Genomic DNA, 22749 nt, shown 5'->3' on the forward strand with positions numbered 1-22749 from the left:
CTAAGGCAATATACTTACTATACAATCCAGTTACCTTCCTTGGTGTTTCTCTGAAGGACATAACACCAATGTTCATAAAAATGTTGAGAGTAATTTTATTCATAACTATCTTAAACTAGAAATAACCCAAAGGTAGCTCACTCGTAAATGGATAAACGAGTTATAGTACAATCAGGTAAAAAAAAAAAAGAACACCATATGAACAAAAAATCCCACCCAAAATGATACTACTCAGAAACAAAGGGAACAAGCAAAAAACACAACTTATGCTAAAGTGAGAGAAGCCAGACCTAAACAGCTACACACTGTATGATTCTGTTGATATGACCTTATGGGAAAGATGGCAGAGAGACAGCAGATCAGAGGTAGCCAAGAGCTGGCGACAGGGGAGGCAGCTGACTTCAGAGGAACAGGAGGGAGCTGTGAGCAATGGTGAAGTGTTCTGTTTTGGCTGCGGTGGTTCCAGGATTCCATGCTTTTATCAGAATACAGAGATATAGACCTTTAAAGGGTGCATATCACTGCATGTAAATGATACTGACTCAAACTTATTTTTTTAAATGAGTCATTTTGTGACCTCATAGGTATCATGCCAATGGTGAATAGATTTCCATTAAAACACCTGATGCAAGCAAGCTTGGGAAAAGAAGGTGGGCAGGTGGCAGGAAGGGGCAGGGCCTCCCCTTTTCTTCAAATAACTAGCCAGCTGCTGCCCTACTGCTCCTTTCTCTGTGTGAGCAGCAGACAGATGCACTGAGCTGACAGGGCCCATGTTTGAAGGCCGTGTCTTGGAGAACAGTGGCCACCGTCTGTCTGTGATCGTAGATGTCTTCCATCCTACAGACACCTGCTCATTGTCCACACCATCCATGGATGTCCAGACCTGAAGTGCCAAGTAACTTCTGAGTTTTTATTTGTTTGCTCAGCTTTAGAGACCTCTCAAGCACGTCAAAGTGGCTGTTCATTAGGTACAACGGATGCTGTAATGACTGCCATCTTTGATACAGATCTATAGGGCCCTGCAGCCTACAGCTGGCAGATGCAATAAGGATAAATGCCCATCAGTTACTGCGAGAGGGTTGCTCACCCTTCTTATATAGCACATCAACATCTGCTTGCCCGAGCTGCTGAAAACAGAATGATCAGTATCATCTCATTTACAGAAAGGAATCTTTTCTGGGGTATAGAGCCAACTAACTTTATGTGAAGGATATTGTACTGGTCCTGAGTTTCCAGAGAAATAGAACCAATAGGATCTATCCATTTATTGTCTGGGAGAAATGTATTACACAACTATCAAGGATGAGCAGTCCCACAATCTGCCACAGGAAATTGGAGGCTCAGGAAAGCAGGAGGTGATTAGAGGCCTGAGAGCCAGAGCACTGGCGACAGAAGGCTGAGGCCCAGTGTGAATAGGTATGATGCTGGGGATGGGAGCCTTTGACGAGTGACAGTAGCAATAAAACTAAGCCAAATAGAACGGACACACAAGCAAACCCTGAGCTGGGGGTTTAACCTCAAGGAGAGAGGTGACAGCACTGAGAAAGAGAAGGCTGCTCTTGGAATAAAGAAGGACGCACCTTTTGTTGGGCAGCTGAGGTGGGCCAGGGACTGGTTGATCATTATCTCAGTTTGGATTTTGCCACGTGGCTCTGGTGATTTTCCTTATTGCTCGAGGGGGCAACCTACCATCCCACCAGATGATTGCTCCTGCTTAGAGGGGTAGCCTCACTCCTGTCCTGGGGTAATTGCTCCCATTTGGGGGGTGATCTCATCATGGGGTGGTCTGTCTAAGGACTCTGCTGTTCCAGGAGCCCGGTTATTTTGCTGCAGCCGGACTGCGGCACAGGAGGGTGTAGGACAATGACCGACGACTTCTTGGTCTCTCTCCCAGGCATCTGGAACAGGATGTTGTGAAAGCAGGCAGCTGGATGTCCCTGAAAATCTTGAAAATACCTTAGCGATTCTTATCTTGGGGTCCTCGGTTTTGAGGGGGATGAGATAGGGTGAGTAACCTTAGTGATAATAAACAAACCTTATATTGCCAGTTTTTAGACAGAGATTCCTTAAGTTTGACAGGTCTGTAGGTGGAAGACCTCAGAGTGCCTCTGTTCTTTGTCCTTGTGTAGTCCCTAATGGTCCCAATTGGGCACAGTGAATTCAACCTTTTTCTACATTTTGTGTACTCAGGCCCTCGTGGTCTGGAAGCTGCCTACCCTCCCTGGGAAGGCCATCTGCTTGGCTCAGTCCACTGACTCAAATGCTAGCCTCATCCAGAAATCCTCTCACAGACACACCAGAAATGATGTTTGAGATCCGGCATCCAAGGCCCAGTCAAGTTGACACAGAAATTAACCATCACAGATACAAAGTTTCTAGTGCAAAATTGTAGGACTTTAACTAATTAATTTGGAAAACTAATGAAAAGTTGGATGTTTAAAAAAATATTTCCATTGTTGACTCTCTCTACCTAAGTTCAACTCTAGTGTACATCATTTTTTTTATAGCTAAAAACAGACTTCCATTAGAGGAAGCAGAAAATTTTGGGTATAAACATGACCATTTATCCATATGGTCATTATAATGGCCACTGAAAACTGAAGTTTGGGTGCACACCCCATATGCTAGCTTTGTGAACTCGGGAAGTTTGTTAACCATCCAAGCCCAAGTCCTCTTTTATAAAGATAATAATAATCACTCATAGATTTGCTGTGATGATTCAATGAGCAAATATTCATATAGCAATAGGTGCACTGGGAACTGGTAGCTGTTAGCCATGGCTGGCATAAAGGGGGCCCTCTCCTTGTCTTGAGTACACTTTACATTCTTGTTTTCCTCTCTAATAGAGCTGCCAATGGTTGCTGCTGCTGCCCCCTCCCCATCGGCAGCCACCAACAGTGGTTTAGGTCAGGAGCAGAGGCCACCATCAGTGCTAAGAGGTCTGGACTCAGCATCAAATGATAGCTTAGTGTCAGTGAAGGTCCTGGCCCAGAGCTCAGGGCCCTGGCTCTGTTGCCACACCATACTCCAATCATGACATCTGAACTCTTGCATGGCCTAAGGTTTGTTTCTTTTATTGTCAGAAATTGTTGTCTTGTCCCTTCTTGACCTTCTGACTCAGAGCCAGCCTGGGCTTAATAAAAATACCTGTTTAAAAAGGGGAAGGACATACAAAGAATATTAAGACAGTCCTACTTGCCCCCAACGTCTTCCCAGAACAACCTTGAATTGCGACCTCTTCTTGCTGTGGCATCTACCTAGAAAAAATGTATCTTGAGACATTGCAGATTGTCATGGGTAAGCTGTGCCATTAACAGACCAAACATGTTTGGTGTGTCTTTCCATAATGTCAGAACTTATTGAAAAACAATAAATTCACAGGCTATACCACTTTTAGTGATGGCAATTCACCAGATACTCATGGGTTGCCTGCTAGTCATAAGCTGGGTAATCACAAGTTCTTTTATTCCAATTTTAACTACTAATATCTATAACATTCAAGTCACACATCTCGCTTTACACAATGAAATATATAGGTTACAGAGAGGCAGATTTTGCTTGCTCTCTCCAGACCCTGACACCATAAGAGCGAGCCCAGCTCAGCAGCTGGAAGGATGGGGGACCATGTACAGAGAGCTCAGGCTTGTCCAGCCCCAGCCCCATGAGCTGCACCTTCATGAGCAAGCCTCACCCGGCAGGGCCCAGGCCTAAGAACCACCCCAGTTGAGTTGATCCAACTATAGAACCTTGAACTAAGTAAGTAGCAGTTGCTTTAAGTCACTACATCGTGGGGAGGGTTGTCACACAGCAAGAATCCTTCTTTCCCTGTTCCATGTATCACACCCGAACTACTCCTGACATTTGCAAGTAAAGAAACTAATTATTCCTTTTTCTAGCAGCTGAGTAGAACACAAGTAGGAAATAACACATTTCATTTCCCTTTAAACTCTCTCACTAGGTGCCAGGCTGTATTTAAAATAATTTTCTTATGAGATTAACAACAGACATATCAACAAAGAGAGTGTTTTCTCTCCCAACCCTGTTGTCAAGGGAACCACCAATAAGACACAATAAAACCAATGTTTGACACCACAGCACACCATGGAGATCAGGAAGAAGTTGCATCATGAGTCCTGTTTTAGTACGCCATGAAAAGTAACCTTGTATAGTCAAATATAAGTTTAATAATCTCTTTATCATGTCCCCCAAATAATTTTTCATTATTGCTTTCATTTCCTTCTGATTCCATTTGTCACATACATCTCTATAATTCACAGACACAGACCTGTATTTGCTACACATTTCCTATCACTTAATTGCCTGTGGCACAACACAGAATTAGTAGGGATCCATGTGGGAAAGAATGTTACCTTTTTTCTGAAAATAGATTCTTAACATATTTATATAGCACCTCATATTTAAGGAGCTCAAGGCACTTTAGCATTCACTGTAGCATCCTTTTGATATCTCTGGGTAGGGAAACCATGATAAATTATCATTATTGCCTTTTTATAGAAAGAAAATGAAAGCACAAGAAGGCAAAATCATCTCAGTGAGATGGTGACAGTCACAGTAGAAATGGGTTTTTAGCTCAGCAGCCTACTCTGTAAACTTATAACTTTGTTTAATATATTCCATATCAAAAAGTATAATGGAAAAAAAAGTACAATGGGTTCTTCCATTTGTGTAGCATCTCTCTTTGGATGGACTTTTAACTAAAAGAGTAAGATAGATTGTAAATTCCCACCAATACATCATCCTGGCACTGCAGTTATTTCCCACAGTTCTTTCTGCCAGTGAAGGAGCCATTCTCTGCTTCTCCATTAGAAATCACAATCAACTGCCCCCTCCCCATCTCCGGCTGCCCCAGCCTTTCTAGGAGAACTGCAACCAGGAGGGTGAAGCCAGGGCCATTCTCTTTAGCTGGACACTTGAGGTTGGTAAAGTCTGCACAGCAACCATCATTACCACTACCAGATGTGCAAAATAATTTTAATTTGCTTAGGGGCTTTACCTTTTCTTCAGTGTTTGAGGAGAACCAATGCTCATTGGCCACTAAAGTAGGTAAATCCCCGGTTGACTCCTTATGGTCTGACTTACACTGTTTCCTCACAAGACAACCAATGCCAAGAGATGCACCCACAGGAAAATAAATTTCCCTGTATTCACAACACAGGGATTTGTTTGTAATTTATATGCACTGGAAAATAGCAAGAATGTTTTCTAGTTCTACAAGTCTAAATCAGAGATGCACAGGATTGAGGAGGAAAAGAGGGCCCAGTGCCAAAACACATTTATGGCATTCATATCTAGAAAGAGAAATGCAAATTAATATGTCAACTTATTCATTCTTTCTTGAATTTTCCTGGCACCCTCTTTTCACTTTGTATGCAGGCTGGCCTTGTGTCCTTACTCATTTTCTGCATCCTTTCCAGCGAGACATCAGGAATAAGAATGCCAAGACACAACAACTTGGATTTTTACATATTTAGTTGCCAAGTACCTGCCAAGTACCTGTTACCTCTGCCAGTGTGGACAAGTAAATCCCGTAGTGGGCAAGGCCAGGCGCTGAACTTAATTCTGCTCAAGGATCTATACAGATTTAAAAACATGGTGTGCGGGGAGAGGGCTGGGGGCAGGAGAAATGGAAGTTACTCCCAATTACTCAGGAGGTTGAAGCAAGAGAATTGAAAGTTCGAGGCCAGCCTCAGGGAGACACTTTCCCAAAATAAAAAAGGACAGGGGGTGTAGGTAAGTGGTAGAGCACCTCCTGGGTTCAATCCCCAGGATCAGGGATTGGGGTGGGGGACATTCAGGGAGAACATTTGATTTGCCATCTTCTTCCTTTTAGAAAAAGAGAACATAGAATGTCTTTCTCAGAAAACGTGTCCCTCCATTTGTTCCCTGCACCTCATTCTAGGCTTAAAGTTTCTAGCTTTCCCCTCAAAGTGCTTAGAGCCATCAGGGAACACTGTGAGGAGAGAAGAGATGCAAAAGAAATTATGTAAAGGAGACTGTTACCTCCAGGATAATTTGGGAGAAAAGAGGGCAAAAGTATCAAGAAATATGGTATGAAAGAAAGTGAAATATAAATATGGGGGGGATAGAGATCTGGATGGAATAAGACAGTCATAAAACATGTCAAAAGGGACAAGTTGCTGATTACAAGATAACAGGTGGCGGAGGGGGAGGAGTTACAAGGTAGTCACAGGTGCCCAGCGCAGATCACAAGGTGCACCTGCGCGGAGAGTGGACCAGCCGCTGTGGGCCTCGGCGAGAAGTCACGATCCATTTACTGTTTTGCAGTCACTGGTTTTCCGAAGAGCAAGGTGGGCAGAGGGTGCCAGGTCACTGTGCACAAGTGTACCGATGCGTGGCGGGGATCCCGGCGCGGAGCTGCGACCTCAGGTGCCACCGCGCGGCCGGAGGCGACACCGGGCGTCCGCCGCAGGGCTGGCCACACTCACGCGGCCGCGCCCTGCTCCTGCACCGGCCGCGAGGCCTTCTCGGGCCCCGGCGCGCCCTGCTCCTGCAGCCCCGCGCCAGCCGCGCCTCGGCGCCCGCGCACGAGTCCGGGAAGCGCGGCGCGTTCCCCGCGAAGGAGTCGCGTCGCGCCAGCGTCTCTTCCTGCACCGGGCGGCCCACGGGCTCCGCCGCGGCCCCCGGCCCCGCCGCGCCCTCCTGCGACGTCTGGCTGACGTAGACCACGATGATGTCGCCCTTGAAGTTCATCACCTGCCCGCTGGAGATGAACGTGGAGTTACTGTTTCCAGTCACGTTCCCTGCGGGGAGGGGGACACGGAGAGGTTGAGTCAGCGTCGCCGCTGGGGACTGGCCCCGAGAGAAGCCGCCGGGCCCCGCGCCCCTCGCAGGCTGGCCTGCAGGGTCTCTCGGAGGGAGCGCAGGGCACTCCCTCCCTCTGGGGAGGCCCTCGGTGCCTAGCGGCCTGCAGAGGCAGAGGAGGGAGGCAGGAGGCTGGAGGCAGGAGGCCACGCTCCTGCCCGGCACAGGGGACTGAACCTGGATTGCAGAACCACAGACAAGAACCAAAGGTTTCAAAGGCGACGTGGGGGGTGCAGCAAGCACAGCTAATGGCCCAGCCTTGTCACTGGGCAAACCTCAGTCCACCGCCTCTGACTGGAGGCTTCTGCACCTGGGGGGCCTTCATTCCTTCTTCCTTCTATAGAGGTTCCTAGCAGCTCAGTCCTGGAGGATCATGGGGTCAAGTGGGCTCAGTTTTTAGCGGAGGTTAATAAATTTTCTTAACATTAAAAAGAAGAAGAAGAAGTTACTCTAAAAAAATGTTTTTTTTTCTTCTGTCATGCAAAGTGAAATAAGCCTATCCCCCAAACTAAAGGTCAAATATTTTCTCTGATACGTGAAGGTGACCCATAATGGGGAAGGGGTGGATTGGACAAAGGGGAATGAAGGGAAGGGAGGGGGATTGGGAAAAGGAAAGAACCTGATATAACTTCCCTTTGTACCTATATGAATATACCACAGTGACTCACCATCGTACATCCACAAGAAATTAATTAAAAAAAAAAAAAAACAACAACCATGGGTAAATGGCAGAAAGGTCAATAGAGGTGGGTAGGGGAAGGGGAAGGGAAGAGGAAGGAGAAGTACTGGGGACTGAATTAGAACAAGAAATATATCATGCTTTTATAACTATGTCAAAATGGATTCTATTGTCATATAAAACTAAAAAGAACCAATAAAAAATAATGTTTTTTTTTTCTTTACTATTACAGCATTCTTGCTGGTTCTGTTGTTCTTCAATATCATATGAAACTACATAAAGGGTAAATCTAGGCACTGGATGAATGATTTATGGTTTTGAATTTCATCACATCTCTTCTTTTTCCTCTTCATATTTAGATTTATCTAGTTGTGTCAGGGTATATGTGATTTATTCACTATTTAAATTTTTTATTCTCCAACAAATCATCTTGAATCCATCGTTATTTACTACTACTTTGTTAGAACCTTAAATTTGTCTAAGCTGAAGTTAAAAAAAAAAAAAAACAAACCTGTTTTTGGGGCATTGTTTTGCACATGAAGATCTGTGTAAAATTTTGCATCTTAAGAATTTCATTCCATGCTGTTGCCCTATGGCAAACAATTCTTTGATATGATATCCTAAAATTTCTATAGGACTGATATTCTTTTCAGTTTTCTATTTTTATTTTCAAAATAGAACTCAAACCCTTTAATTTAAGGGACATATTTTTAAATTCAGAATCCTTCAATTTATAGACTGGATAATAATCTTATTCTTGGAGGGCCATAGGGGGGTTGCAGTGGGGAAGACAATATCAAGCTCTTTAAATTCCTGACAATTAAGAAGCTAACTTAACTAGAAAGAGCATGAGATTCTCAAGTTTATTCTTCAAGTGTTTCTTTACTGAAGATACAATTTATGACAAAAACAACCTTTGATCAAGTCCATTGTGCTGCCTTTTGTGAAATACAATAAACTGGTACAGATTAAACTTTTTTAAAAAAGAGAAGTTGTACTGATTTGCCAACAACAAGTGTCCTCAGGGTGGTCTTCATGGCTGTGTGACCTGCACGGCTGCATAGAGCCTTGACCTCAGAAGGGCCCCAGGATTGTTTGAATGCTCTGCTGTCATCATCTTGAAATTCCTATTAATTTTTGAACAGGGGGGCCTTGCATTTTAATTTTTCACTATCTCTGCAAATTATATTGCCATTTCTGAGGAACAGGCAAGTGTTAGGACTATTGTGAGTTTTTCTTTACTCTAATATAGCATCACTTTTTGGAAGGTAACATTTCATAGGTTGGACATGTTTTAATTTTGCAGAAGTGTTTGCCAAACAATTTTTTCTACTGAGGAAGTAAATATTCAGCAAAACACTGAATTATAGAGGTTATCCATTGGTGCTCTTAAGATACAGACTCAATTATGTGTTTTCTGGATATCAAGCCTCCTACCACTTGCTGGAAATCTCTTGATGAGATAGGTAGACTCTCAGGGAGAGAGGAAAAGAGACCCTTAGTAGACCCAGATCTTCAGGCAAGAACTACTCATGCTTGTTCCTTTAGTTAGATGAACAAAGCTTCCAGCATATGCTTGTAACACATCAACTAGGACAAAAACAATCAATTTAAATGTCACCAGATTCAAAGACTTACACAATTGTGCCCACAAATGATCTATGGCCAGACTGCTTAAACAAAAAGAAACATTCTAATCCCCAAATATCAAATTATTTTCTTGGAACTTAATTCTCAAGAAAAAGCTTGCCTGGGAACCTGCACTTTTTTTGGGGGGGGGGGCGGATACCAGGGATTGCATCCAGGGGCACTTAACCACCAAGCCACATCCCCAACCCTTTATTATATTTTATTAGAGACAGGGTCTCCCTGAGTTAATGAGGCTGGGTTTGAACTCACGATCCTCCTGCCTCAGCCTCCCGAGTCACAGGGATTATAGGTGTGTGCCATTGCACCCAGCTCCAGGAAAATCTTATATGTAATCGGAGAGTTAAAGCTGGGTCATCACTTGTCACTCCCTCTGAGACAAGGGGTGCCCACACCCTGCTTTTGGGGTATGTACATCTTCACTGTCCCTAAATAAATCCTTGTGTGTGCCTTACTTTTGACATGTACTGGGATTCTTTCAAAAGTCAAGAACCCCCAGGCTGAACTGAGGTTCATTCTCCTCCTTGGAGGGACCTTTTCAGACCCCAGTCTAGTGACATGAATGCCAACTTTTTGACACAGAAGAGAGTCCTGTCCCTTGGAGACTGGGTTTTCTGACTATATCAATGATACCTTTAATGTCAAAGCAGAACAAAAACAAAGTCACTTGCCAAACAGGCTATATGCAAAATCCTTCTAGAGTTGCATTTCCCCAATTTCTCATATAGGTCTCTTCTACCTCAACTTTAATAGCAAAATATTTTCAACAACTCATTCTATGAATCATCCAAAAACATTCAATAATTTTCATAGAAATGATCCTCAAGCTTATCAAACTCATTTTTTTGCCAGTTTATATAACAATGAAAGTTTTAAAATGACACCAAGGTCAATTTACACCCACAGGACTGGGCACACCCAGGGATTATGGAAAGCATGATCATTCACCAGTGGGAGCAAAGGGCCCTGGAATCCTAGGATAGCCAAAAAGTTGTGAGTAATCAGTGTGCCAAGGGCTTTGGAGTACCTCCTTCACAGAGAGGAGAGTGAGGGTTAATCTGAGCCTTAAATGGAGATAGATTAAGAGCATCCACTCCAATAATAAAGATAATAGAAACATTACTCCAAATCCAGACTTTTCTGCATGCTCTCTCCAGGCTGTTGGCGGTATTCAGACACCTGCTTGCAGACACTTTGCAAGTGAGCACTCCTGGTGGTTGGCTGGCTCTCCCCTCTACTAATTGACATTGTTTTCAGGGTGAAAACTGTCATACAGCCTTATTTTTCCTTGGCTTCTCATAATCCAGACTCACCTGAATAATTTAATAACATCAATATCATTGTGGGGTTTCTGTCTCTGGGGATCAGAGGGGAGGAAGTTTGACTACAGGCATGGGTGTATTAATGGTTGCCTGGGTAAAGGAGTGTAAGAAATTGAGTGAAAAAGAGGAGAGAGCAGAAATCCAAAAGACCTCGGTTCTTGTCCCAGCTTGGCCCTCATTGGTGGTGAGAATTTGAGACAAACTACCTAAAAACTCTTCAGGTTTTCTCATGTACAAAATGAGCATCAATGACCAATAATAACAATATATATTTGTTAAATAAACGAACTCATAAATGTGGCAATCTGGTGGGATGGCACAGGGTTAAACAAGATGATGGGTTTGAAAATGCTTGGAAAATGGCACAAAATTAGTCACAGATACAATGACAGCCCTGCTGTAGCTAGTAAGTAGCATTTGCACTCACAAAACCCCAAAAGGCACAGAAATTTGTGAAACAGAGACTGAGTGGTAATGTCCTTTCCATCCATCTTGTTGGAGGCTCTCCATGTGTCTTAAAGATTGAAAGGGTGCTTTCCTCTGGAAATCTAGCCAACTTTTGTTTTCTTTTCTGAAATCATCGATCATGATTGCCTCTGGTTAGAACACTCATCTATATAAATCTACGCCAAGTCCACAGTCTCAATTCTTGTCGCACCAGTCAGCTATGAGTTGAATGTTTGCTAGATTAGAGAGAGGCTCAGAATGAACTGGTGATAACCTGTACCCTTAAGTACAGCTCAGTCCTGAACTGTCCCTGCTAAAAGCAACAATTTGCATCCTACGTCTCTGCACAGAAAGTTTCCATGGTTACGTCAGCTGATCTGAGAGGACAGGACTCTGGGATGGCAGCCTCCTTAAGACACCATGTGGGTGACCCGCATAATCTGGGGGTGTTGTGGGACTGCCTCTCCAGCACAGTGGCCATGTTTCTGCAGTGGCTAAGTGCCCTTGAAGGGTAACTCTTTACACCGAGGGCCAGGGTGGTACTTTCCCTGGGATGCTGTGTTGTCAGAGTAGACCTCTCCTTTGTTGGGGCCAGTAAAAGGGAGAATGTAAAAGGGGAAGGAAGATTTGGACGAGGCTTACCCAAGATGGCCTGAGAATGATGTGAGGCTTAAGAGATTGAGAAGATAAGCCACAGAGTGGGCAAAAGTATTTGAAAAGCCATGTCTAGTAAAGGACACTTACTCAAACTATTCAATGAACTCTTGAAACTCAATAAAAAAAAAAGAAAACAACCTAATTTAAAAAATGGGCCAAAGACCTTAACAGACTCCTCATCAAAGAAGATATATTCAGATGACAAATAGGTGCACGAAAAGATGCTACATGTCAAATGTATTGAAGGAAGTGAAGATTAGACCAACAATTAGATTCCACTACACACTTATCAGAATGGCCCCAATCCAGAACACCAATGCCACCAATACTGGTAAAGCGGGGGAGCAACGAGAACTCATTCATTGCTGGCAGGAATGCAAAATGGTACAGACACTTTGGAAGACAGTGGGCAGCTTCTTACACAACTAGATTTAACAGGCTCCCCATACAAGCCCAGGATCTTCCTCTTTGGTATTTACCCAAAGGGGTTAAAACCTTATGTCCATAAAGCAATCTGCAAGTGGATGATTATAGCAGCTTTACTCATAATTGCCTAAGATGTCCTTCAGTAGATGAATACACAAATATTAACTGTGGTAATCCAGACTATAGAATATTATTTAGTGACAAAAAGAAATGAGCTATCAAGTCATGAGAAGACATGGAGGAAACTTCAATGCAGGAGGAAACTGAAAATGCTGTGTGCTGTTCAATTCCAGCTAGATGGCATTGTGGAAAAACTATGAAGACAGTAAAAATATCAGTGGTTGCCAGAGGCTGGGAGAGGGGGAAGGAGGGATACACAGTCAGCACACAGAGGATTTTTAGGGCAGTGAAATTACCCTATATGATACTGCAATGTGCCCTTATAGTTTGTCAAAACACAACACTATGAATGAACCTTAATGTAAACCATGGACCTTGGGTGATAATGATTCACGGTAGGTTCATTAATTGTATTAAACATGCCCACTCTGGTTGGGATGTTGGTAATGGTCATGCATGTGTTGGAGCAGAAGCGTATGGGAAATCTCTTCTTCTACTACATTTTTTTTTTCTTTCATGAGTCTCAAAAAGTAAAGTCCGTAGTTTTTAAAAGGCCCAAGGCCCGTCTATGTGCCACTAGGCCACAGAGCCTTTAGAAACTGGCAAAGCCAAGGACCTGTCACTCTCTCTCAGCTGCTCTCCTCAGGCTGCCTTTCCCCCAGTTTTCTCCTTCAAGGCCACCCCTCACACGTATTTTATTTCACTTGTGAAAAAAAGATGGGGTTGGGGTCTTTTGAGAGAGAGGACTTTCCCCACAAAAGAATCAGTGATGGTTAAAACAGAAACTTCCAGAGGCAACTGGCAGCAGACAAGAGTCTCATTATAGGACAAGGAACCATCCCTTACTGCACATCTCAGTGTCTCTTCCTGCAGAAACTTCTGGGTCTGGCCTGGCCTGGCCACTGCCCCTCACTCAGCCAGAGTAGCCATTTATCCCAGGCCTGTAGAAACTGAGGATTCCCCAAGACAGTAACCCAAGGAAATCAGTATCATTCAGGAGGAGATGGGTGGTGGCTGAAAGGACAGGGATCCCTGTCAGCTACTTGAATCCTGGCTTCGTTGCTTCCTAGCCCTGTGATACTGGGCAAGGAATTTGCCCCATAGGAGTTCTGGGGGTAATTAAAAAGCTCATCACACAGCACTTTGTCGGTGGCTGGTAACTAATATCTAGAATACCACAGATGAAACTGTCATCTTTAGGATAGCAAAACCACCTTGCGGTCTCTGAATGCCACGTAACAGTAGAAAGCTACTTGAAGGCTACCCAAAAATTGATCCGAAAACCAGAATGACATGGAGGTTTTTTTATAAAGTCGGGGATTTGAACATTTAGAATGGATGAGTTGACTGAACATTAGTATTTAATGAGATTTAACTAGAAAAATGTTCTGATAACTTGAGAGTGTTAAAAATAGCATCTAAGTCAACAGAAACAATAAACGAATGATGTGTCCCATTATGATCAGAAAGATTTATACGTTGCTAAACCCATGCTTTATATAGCAGGCTCTGTGGAATCTGTTTTTCTCAGGCAGAAAGAACAAGCTTAGGTTTAAGAACACAATCCCTGACAGAATTTACATTTTTTAACAAGGTAACGCACACTTCGCTTCTCAAAAGCTCATTACAGTTGTTTAAAATGCATAACATATGAATATTAAATCACCAGAACTATGCCAAATAATACCACCAAATTGTCATGTAGATTTTCTTCCAAGTAACAGAACTAAAAATATACACAAATACACTCAGACTACCCAGGCTACATTGGGTTCTTTGGGAATTAAAATAAAATAACATTATATATTTAACCCATATGCTTCTCATGTGATTTTCCTTTTTATGGAAATGCAAGCTCTGTTTCAGGTTTGGAAGAAACTGGGTATATGAAGATAAGGGAAAGGAAGCAATATTTAATAATTCCATTCTGAATCATGCTTGAAAATTACTTGGAAGATCTTAAGACCAAATCCTTCCAAAATGAGCTCTAATGGTACAGAAAGAAGGGAGGTGGCACTAAATTAAACAAGGTGTATACAGTGGACAATTTAAAAATATATTTTGAAATAATGCATTGACTTTTGGCACCAATGAATGCTGAGCAATTATGACCAAGTAAGCAAATTATGAAATACTGATTTTAACTTAAAGATTCAGGACCAGTGGACCAATGAGTACCTGCCTTACAACACTTAGCTAAAAGTGAAAAGTTGGTGCATGGCATTTATTCTAAGGAGAGTGAAGAAAGTAAAAACTAGAGGCCTGTCCACTGCTGGGGGCAGTAAAGGGAAGGGAGGAAAATTCAGATAGGAAAACCTTTTCCTGTCCTTCTAGGATGGAAATGGATGGTCAAGAACAGTCATTCCAAAAGCAGGTGGGCCCAGGGATGGGACTGAGGATGGGGGAGCAGCGGTGAGTCAGACAAGTGTGTTCACCCTCCAGTCATCATGGCCACCAGGAAGCTCTGGAGGAGTCTGTGCCGCTTGGATGAACTGGCTCACCTTTGCTCTGTGGATTCTGCCTCCTCTGCTCAGGACAGTGCAGTGTGCCCAGGATGGTCACTGCCAGTCCTTCCATCCTCTGCTTCTCACCCAGCCTCTAAGAGCAGACCAAAGAAGTGGGGGCCTAAGAGCCCACTGGGAATGAATGAGGAACTATGGTGCTTTTGGTTGCCTGCCTACTCTGACTGGTGGGATGAGTGTGCATATCCATATTGATTGAGATACCTTTGAGATACCAGAAAGACAAGGCATGACAAGATTATAGAAATCCCTACTGATTGTTTATGGCTACTAGGACTGGGTTGTGTGATAGACTCTAGGCTCAGTTAGAAAATGTCCAAGACTCATTGCCCAAAAAAAAAAAAAATCAAAAAACAGTGACCAGTGCGTGGGACAGGCTGGGGAAGGATCCATACTTTGGAACGTATGGATTCTTTTTGAGTTTCTTCATTCCCTAACATCAATCCCTACTTGTATTCCAAGATCTTCCAAGTCACTGTAGCTTAAGAGACCTTCAATAAAGGTTTTATAGAAAAGCAAATATGTCACCAGAGTTCATCAAGAATTGCTGGGGGCCCTGTAAATAAGCAACTCTCCCCAGCTCAGAAGTAGCAGAACCTAGTGACTAACCAGAAGCTAATGCCAACTTGTTGGCCAACCATAGACACATTAATTATAAGCAGTTGCTACTTTTTCCATATGAAGTTACCATTCTCCAGTGGCACAGTAAGAATTCTAACTCCACGTGAGGAGCTTATAACCAAGATAACCATCCTGTTATCAGGATTAGGCATCATCAAATACCTAAATTAAGGCAGGGCTGTTTAAGACATAACCAAAAGCAGGTATTTCCCCTTTCGTTGGTCTTTGCTAATAATTCTCACTATTCCTTAAGATTTAGCATCAATAAAATCGCCTTAACAACTTTGGGTATTTTTTTTAAAGTTGTCTACACTTGTAGATGCTGGCACAACGGAGACACAATTTCCTGCGGAAATCCCCAGACATTGTCATCAGAAAGCACTTGGTTTGGTTCTAAGTTTAAATAAACAAATAAACAAAATAATACCTGGGTGTTAAAAAACAAAATAAAACAACAACAACAACACACACACAAAAACAAAACAAAACAAACAAACAAAAAAAACAGTGAAAGAGGCCACCTCGCTCGGGTCTTGAGAGCACGAGATGGAAGGAGATCAGACCCTTCTCTCATGTCTCCTACAAGTGCCATCTTTTTTCATGCATTCTATAGCACATAAATTATAACAATTAAACAAAAAAGAATGGAAATGTGGTATTTTGACCAGAAACCAGCCTGTTCATGTAGACATAATTGTAGAGAGAAAAAGACACAGCCTCTAAAATCATTCTGGCTCCTGCTGCTTCTCAGGCAAAAAGGAACTTGGCCCACTGGCTGGTGACAGCACAGCAGACTCCTCATGGATGCCGTACATGGCCAAGCACCAACTGAAGATGGAAAAAGCAGAGTAAACTCTTTGCAAATTAACACCACTCGGTTGATGACACCCTTTTTATTTCTTTCCTCTGAGCCTCAATGTTTAGCACTGGAGAAATAAAAGACGCAGAGGAGGACACTGTTTTCACTCTTTCTCAGGACAGCAAACAATCTGGCTTTTGGCTTCGTGACACTGAGTGTTTTGTGTGTGTGTGTGTGTGTGTGTGTGTGAGAGAGAGAGAGAGAGAGAGAGAGAGAGAGAGAAAAGAGAGGAGAGAGAATCTTTAAATTTTCCCAACCCGGTTCTTCCAAGAACTGATGATGTTTCTCCCACAGTAGCAAATGCCATCTCCTCGTGTCACCAATTGAAAAACTGGTCTGTCCTTTGGTACTGCCAGGACTCAGCTGCTGCCACAGACTGAGCTGCAGCCTTCTCATTCCCCACAGCCTGAAACCTGGTTCAGTGTCTCTCCAGAACCAACAGAACCAAAACAAATGGCTAGAAAGATGCAGAACAATGCAAACAGATAACAGAACTCGATTCTTCGTCATGGAAATTCCTTAAAATCTTCAAAATACATTCTAAAGTCTTCAGGAGGAAAATTCTACCAGTTCTTTTAAAAATATCCTCAAATGTATCTTCTTTCAGTTTGACTGGTAATTGATAGGACAGAATTTATAAATCAGTGCATTTGTGTAGCTGCAGCAAACCACACTGCTTGGGAAACACCAGCATGGCTGTTTGGCCAAGGAGCCTGCAGCCATTGTTACTGGGAGGCAGAGCAGCCTCTGTGCTAGGCTGGGATCTGCCACCCCAGGATTACAAAATAACTCTCGGGCAGCTCTAGCGCCACTTACAGTCTAGATCAAGAGACCTGAAAGAAAAAGCATCTCTAGAGAGGAGAGGCCTGTGAATGAGCTATTTTTTTTTTCTTCTTAGAGTTGGAAGATTTTGTGAAGTCCCTTAAATAGTATGCATCCATATATTCATTTTTTTTTTTTCTGGAAAGAGTGTCTGTAGCTTTCAGAAGACTCTTAATGAGATCCCTGACTCCTTATAGGGCTAAGGATTCCCAGAGCCAGAGGAAGCCCTCCCTGCTCGTCGCAAAGTCCTTTGTAACTACATAATAAAACAGATGGTGTTTTACCCTCAGGAAAAAGAGTCATAATGTTATCATTGGTGGCTTGTTCCTGCTCAAGCAGTGTTGCAGTGATAAATTTCCATAATGATGCTAAATTGTAAATCATCCTCCTGTTCCATAACCATATTACACGTAGTGGTGATGAAGGGCCTGGTCCTAAAAAGCATTAAAAGACACTTCTCCTGCATCGTTAATTTGGTACAGAACCAGAATGCTGCTCAAATAAATATTAGTTAATCGAGGATCAATTAAACAATTTTGTTTGTCCTCCTGAAATTTACAAGAGCCTGAGATTTATAAGAGCTTCCCTGGGGGACCTTTAAGAGGCCTAAGTTGCTTTTTAAACAAACCCCCCCCAAAACAGAAATGGGGCCGGGGGGGGCTGGGGTTGTGGCTCAGTGGTAGAGTGCTTGCTTAGCACATGTGAGGCACTGGGTTCAATCCTCAGCACCACCACATAAAAATAAATAAAGGCATTGTGTCCATCTACAACTAAAATAATAATAATAATAATAATAATAATAATAATAATAATAATAAACCCATAAATCTGAAGGAACACCTTGATTTAGCCAGTCCTGAGGTCAGTGTTGACTCTGTCCTTCAGCGGTCAATGCTGGGGTTTAAGGAATACTTTAACCACAAGAAGCCTGATACTAACGTGAACTGGATATTCATAGGTGCCCTAATAGCCCAGTAGTAGAAGATGAAGCCACAGAGCAGTGGGCACAGCGTACAAGCCCACACACAGGTGCACCAAACCGAAACCCCTCTGGAAAAACACTAATTAAGAGAAAATGGTCAGGCTGAATTTTCCCCATGTCAATTTCCTTTTCCCTAAATGGCCTGATAACTGCCCCCAAACCTTAGCCCAAGAATAGGGCTTTTTGCTCAACTGTGGGAGACCAGGAGAATTACTTACCAGTGGCAGGTGGCTGGTCACTGGGGGCGGTTCCAGACCCAGCGCTTCCCCTTGCTGAGCTGGGAAGCCTTACATCAGCCCCGTCCTCAGGCTTGTCTCCCCACTCTGCGCCACCAGCCACTTCTTCAGAGGGAGGGCCCATGCCGTGGGCACACTGGGGCAAAGGTCCGTGTTTCAGGGAACCCATAAGGGGTTCCTGGTCCTCCCCAGGAGGGATCCCACAGCCTGTGTAGCTGTCCCCCAAGCTGGAGCTGGCTGCCCAGGGGGCATAACTGCCACCCTCCACCTCTTTTTGCCAGTACTTTTCGGGGGACACGGGAATCCAATCAGTTCTGCACGGGGGCTCCGTGAAGTGGCAGCTTTCTGAGTCCACTGTGCTCTCAGTCCCCGTGAAGCACTGGCTTAAACTGTCATTCTCCCCCACCTCCAGTGGTTCAGGGAAAGGGGGTGCGGATTTGCTTCCAGGCTGGGTCAGGAGCTGCAAACACTCTGGGGGCTGCAGGGGCCGGTCCATGTACTCGTCCTCCATAGGAACCTGCCTGCTGGAGTCCGCCTTGATCTCCACCTCGCTGACCAAGGAGAACATCCCTGCATCTTCGCCCTGTGCACAGGGCTCACCTCCCACACACGCACCCCCACAGACACCAGCTCCGTCTGCACAGCACATCGCTTCTGGAACCATCTTCTCCAGCGTCAGCAGTAAGACACCTTCACACACTTCACACTGACTCGAGCCTGCCGAGGGAGCGCTGAGACAGCTGTCGCCTGAGGACGCCTGCAGATACAAATTCAGAAGGCAGAGGCGTTAATACCCAGAGTTATTAGAACATGTTCAGCTAAACACTGCTGAAAACAGTGTTTATACTAATTATTTCCACCATAACAAGTACAGATGGCACATCCACGCCATACTTTATTTGTGCTATTCAAAATTATCGAGTGTAGGAGAATCCTAAAATGGAACACAACCAGAAATGAATGGATCTTACTGCATTTCAAAGGAATAGAATATCCACACAAAAGGGAGGAAAGAGCTAACCCACATAATGTTTCAACACAGTATTTTGACTCTGTACCCTCAATATAAATATATGAAAATGACATCATACTGGATACTGTAGTTGGTTGCTATACTGGAAGCTCCAGTTGGTAGGTCTGTGCTTTGCTGTGGTATAGGTTAGTAATTCCAAACCTACCTTCTGTGTGTTCTAGAATTGAGCAAACGAGTGAACACATTGATAACAAGTGGAACCAGTGTCCTACTGCTAGAGACAGAAGATCTAAATATGAGAAAGGGGAGACAAGAAGGATCCTGGATCCCGGGTTCCAGATCCTGGAACCAGAGAGGTCAGCATAGGGTTTAAAGTTGATAGATTTTTATACCTAAGAAAATAAATCTAAAGGACAAAATGGAATTTGAATATTCAATATTCAATATTCACTGTAATACTATCTTGATTTTGATAAATGTACCATGGTTGTATATGAGAGTGTCCTTGTTCTTAGGAAATACACACTGACATGTTTAAGGATATGGGAACACACTGCCTTTATTCACTCTACAGGGATTCAAGAAAAAAAATGTGCATTTTCATATGCATGCACAGAGAAAGAAAACAAAGAATAAAGCAATGTGATAAAAGGTAAACACTTGTGAATCTGGGCTGTGGACATTGGTTGTAATATTCTATTTTGTATAATTTTGAAATTATGTCAAAATAAAAAGTTACCAAAATAATTGCAAATTAAATGAAAGTGGTAGCTCATTCCTCCTAAGAATCTGTACCAGGCAATCAAGATTTATACTAAAAAAAAAAAAAAACATATACACAGAGGTGACAGAGAGGAACGAGGACTGGAGTGTGGTCCAGTGGAGAGCGCTTACCCAGCATGTGCCTTGGGTTTGATCCTCAGCAGCACAAAAGCAAAACAAAACAAAAAAATTAAAGGAGTGCTGGGGTGCTAAGGCACACGCCTATAATCCCAGCAATTGGGGAGGCTGAGGCAGGAGGATCACAAGATCCAGGCTAGTCTCAAAATAAAATGCAAAAGGGCTAGGGATGCAGATCAGTGGTAGATGTCTCTGGGTTCAATCCACAGTACAAAAAAAAAAAAAAAAAGCAGAATAAAACATAAAGAAAAAGAGGCATCTAGAACGAAGAATGATGAGCCCTGGGTTATGCAGTAGGGATCAATGGTGGGATTTGAGGTTTGCACACCTTGTATGTAGGTGCTAAATAAGCAATGGGGCTCAATGGTTGATGAGTTAGAGTTGAAGCAGTATAACTGTTCCAAGGACCTAAGGGAGACCCCAAAGAAATTTAACTTTACCTTATTTCCACCTATGTGACGGCAAGCATCATTGATCCAGTGCCACAAATTAGCTAGAAAAACAAAGCAAGGATAAGGATTTCGTATTATAATTTCCTATTTCTTTATCATAAAAACAAAAATTTTTTGATAACTTTGATGTTATAGGACAAATGTAGGTCTCAAAAAGTTTCTAGAGGGGCTGGGGTTGTGGCTCAGGGATAGAGTGCTCCCCTAGCACGTGCGAGGCCCTGGGTTCGATCCTTAGCACCACATAAAAATATATAAATAAAATGAAAGTATTGTGTCTAACTACAACTAAAAAATATTTACCAAAAAAAAAAAGTTTCTAGAGTGAAGCAAATTAACTTATCCATCATGTCACAGTGACACATTTTGGGGTGTGTGTGTAACAGGAGCTGATATGGACTCATTTCACAAAAATCCTAAATACAATATTGTTCTCTGGATTTGTCCACCCTACATATCTGCTATTTTGTATCCTTGATGTACAACTCCCCATTTCCTGTAGATGGAACTTTTGGTTCTTTTCTTTTATGAGTCCATATGTAAGTGAGGTCAGCAATAATTTTCTGTTTGTGTGGCTCACTATTAAAGATCACAAGTCAGTTCAATATTATCTTTACACATCCTCCACTGCAAGTGTTTCAGTGACCATTCCTGGGTGTAAAAGCACTTAAAAAATAAATCAGCTGGGGCTGGGGGCACATAGGCTAGGGGTAGAGGGCTTGCCTGGAGCATACAGGCCCTGGGTTCCAGCTTTAGCACCATACATGCAAGAAAATAAACAATTAAATAAAGATATAAATGATTGAACTGCTTTAAAGGCTACAAAGGCACCTTACTCCTATTAAAAACAGAGCTTCCTGTCTTGCGTAAAGCAAACCATGAACCACTCGTGTTCTGCTAAATACCTGTGGGCACACCTGGGCTCCCAGAGCTGCTGTGATGTCTACAGGTGTTCTCATTCCTTTAACACATTTTCTTTGACTTTGAGGCATGGTAAGGTAAAAAGAAGATGTCTAGGAGCTCAAATATATGTACAGTAAAAGGGAGGTGCCTGCTAGAGAGCTAAGCATCAGACTCACTGAGTTCTGATGGGTCCCCCTTTTCTACTATGCCTTCTTGCTTCTCAGAATATGTTCTGTGGCATATGGAAAGGACACTGACATTAACTTTTATAAAATAGAAGTGATAAAGTCTAAAAAGTCAGATCCATGAATTTTTTTTAAAAAAACTATGAATTCATATTATACAAAGATAAAATTTTATCCCACCTCAATGAATATTCCATTTTAGATTAGCAATTAAAATTGAAGCGGAGTCATCAGTCCTTTGGTGGAAGATAACTGCAGTTCATAAAGATGCTAATCATCTCATACCTACTGAGCCCTGAAACGTGCCCACATGGTGCTAAGCAGAGCATACATGTTATCTCGTTTATGCTGTAGACTATTATGTGACCTTGCACAGTTTATTTAACCTCTCTGGGCCTCAGTTTCCTCATCAGCACAGGGGGAAACAGTAGTTCCTGCCTCGTGTAGTGCTTTGTGAAGATTCCCTGAGCACATGTAAAAATGCATGTAACCATGTGGTGCACAGTCAATATCCAACACATGTCAGTTACCACTATCATCACCACCATTAGTCTTCCTTCTTTTCTATAATTTTGAAATTCAATCAAAATAAAATTATCCCAAGTAAAATGACAGTCACAGCTCTTTCCTTGCAGGACTCAGTTTTAGACAAGCACAAAGGGTACTACTAAAAGTAATAATACTTGTGCACAAGTCTCTCCCCTGGGAAATGGACAGCAACAGCTTTCCAAGATGGTGCACCTGCATCCACTCTTACTGCACCCCCAAATTTGTTTTCTACACTAAAGCAAGAGTGTTGTCCTTGATGTCCTTGGCTAAGAATAAGGAGCGAACTTCTTAGCAGGTCTGAAGGGCTGTGGCATCTGGCTCATCTTGCTCCGGGTCCCCAACTTTCTGCTCCAGCTTCGTGACTCTTTCACCCCCCTCTCACCATGCTCCCCTTTACGTGGTCCTCTCAGTGGGTGTGCTTGGGCTCCTCCTTGATTCCCTTCAGGCTAGTAAATTCCAGCTGGTCTTTCTGGTCTTAGCTCACCTGTTTCCTCCTCTGAGGTGCCCGGCTGACCCCAAGACTGGACAGACCCTCTGCCACCTCTACCTGGAGCTCCACTCCTACCCTTTCGGTTTCAGTTTCACTCTGAGAGCCCAACATGTGCCT

The 22749-nt window shown here is 43.1% G+C and overlaps 1 protein-coding gene across 1 annotated transcript in view; it reads right to left on the reverse strand.

Annotated features, from left to right (window-relative positions):
• Positions 1-3443: 3443 nt before the first annotated feature.
• The window catches only part of Tnfrsf11a (TNF receptor superfamily member 11a), a gene marked incomplete at its 5' end in the record, with an annotated part of 32567 nt that continues 13261 nt past the window's right edge, over positions 3444-22749 (reverse strand). The window contains 4 exon segments of the mRNA XM_015482179.2: positions 3444-6550; positions 6553-6782; positions 18166-18940; positions 20497-20549. Of these exon segments, the coding sequence (XP_015337665.2) occupies positions 6464-6550; positions 6553-6782; positions 18166-18940; positions 20497-20549 (1145 nt within the window).

This window comes from Marmota marmota, unplaced genomic scaffold, assembly GCF_001458135.2.
Source record: "Marmota marmota marmota unplaced genomic scaffold, marMar, whole genome shotgun sequence".
Lineage (NCBI taxonomy): Eukaryota > Metazoa > Chordata > Mammalia > Rodentia > Sciuridae > Marmota > Marmota marmota.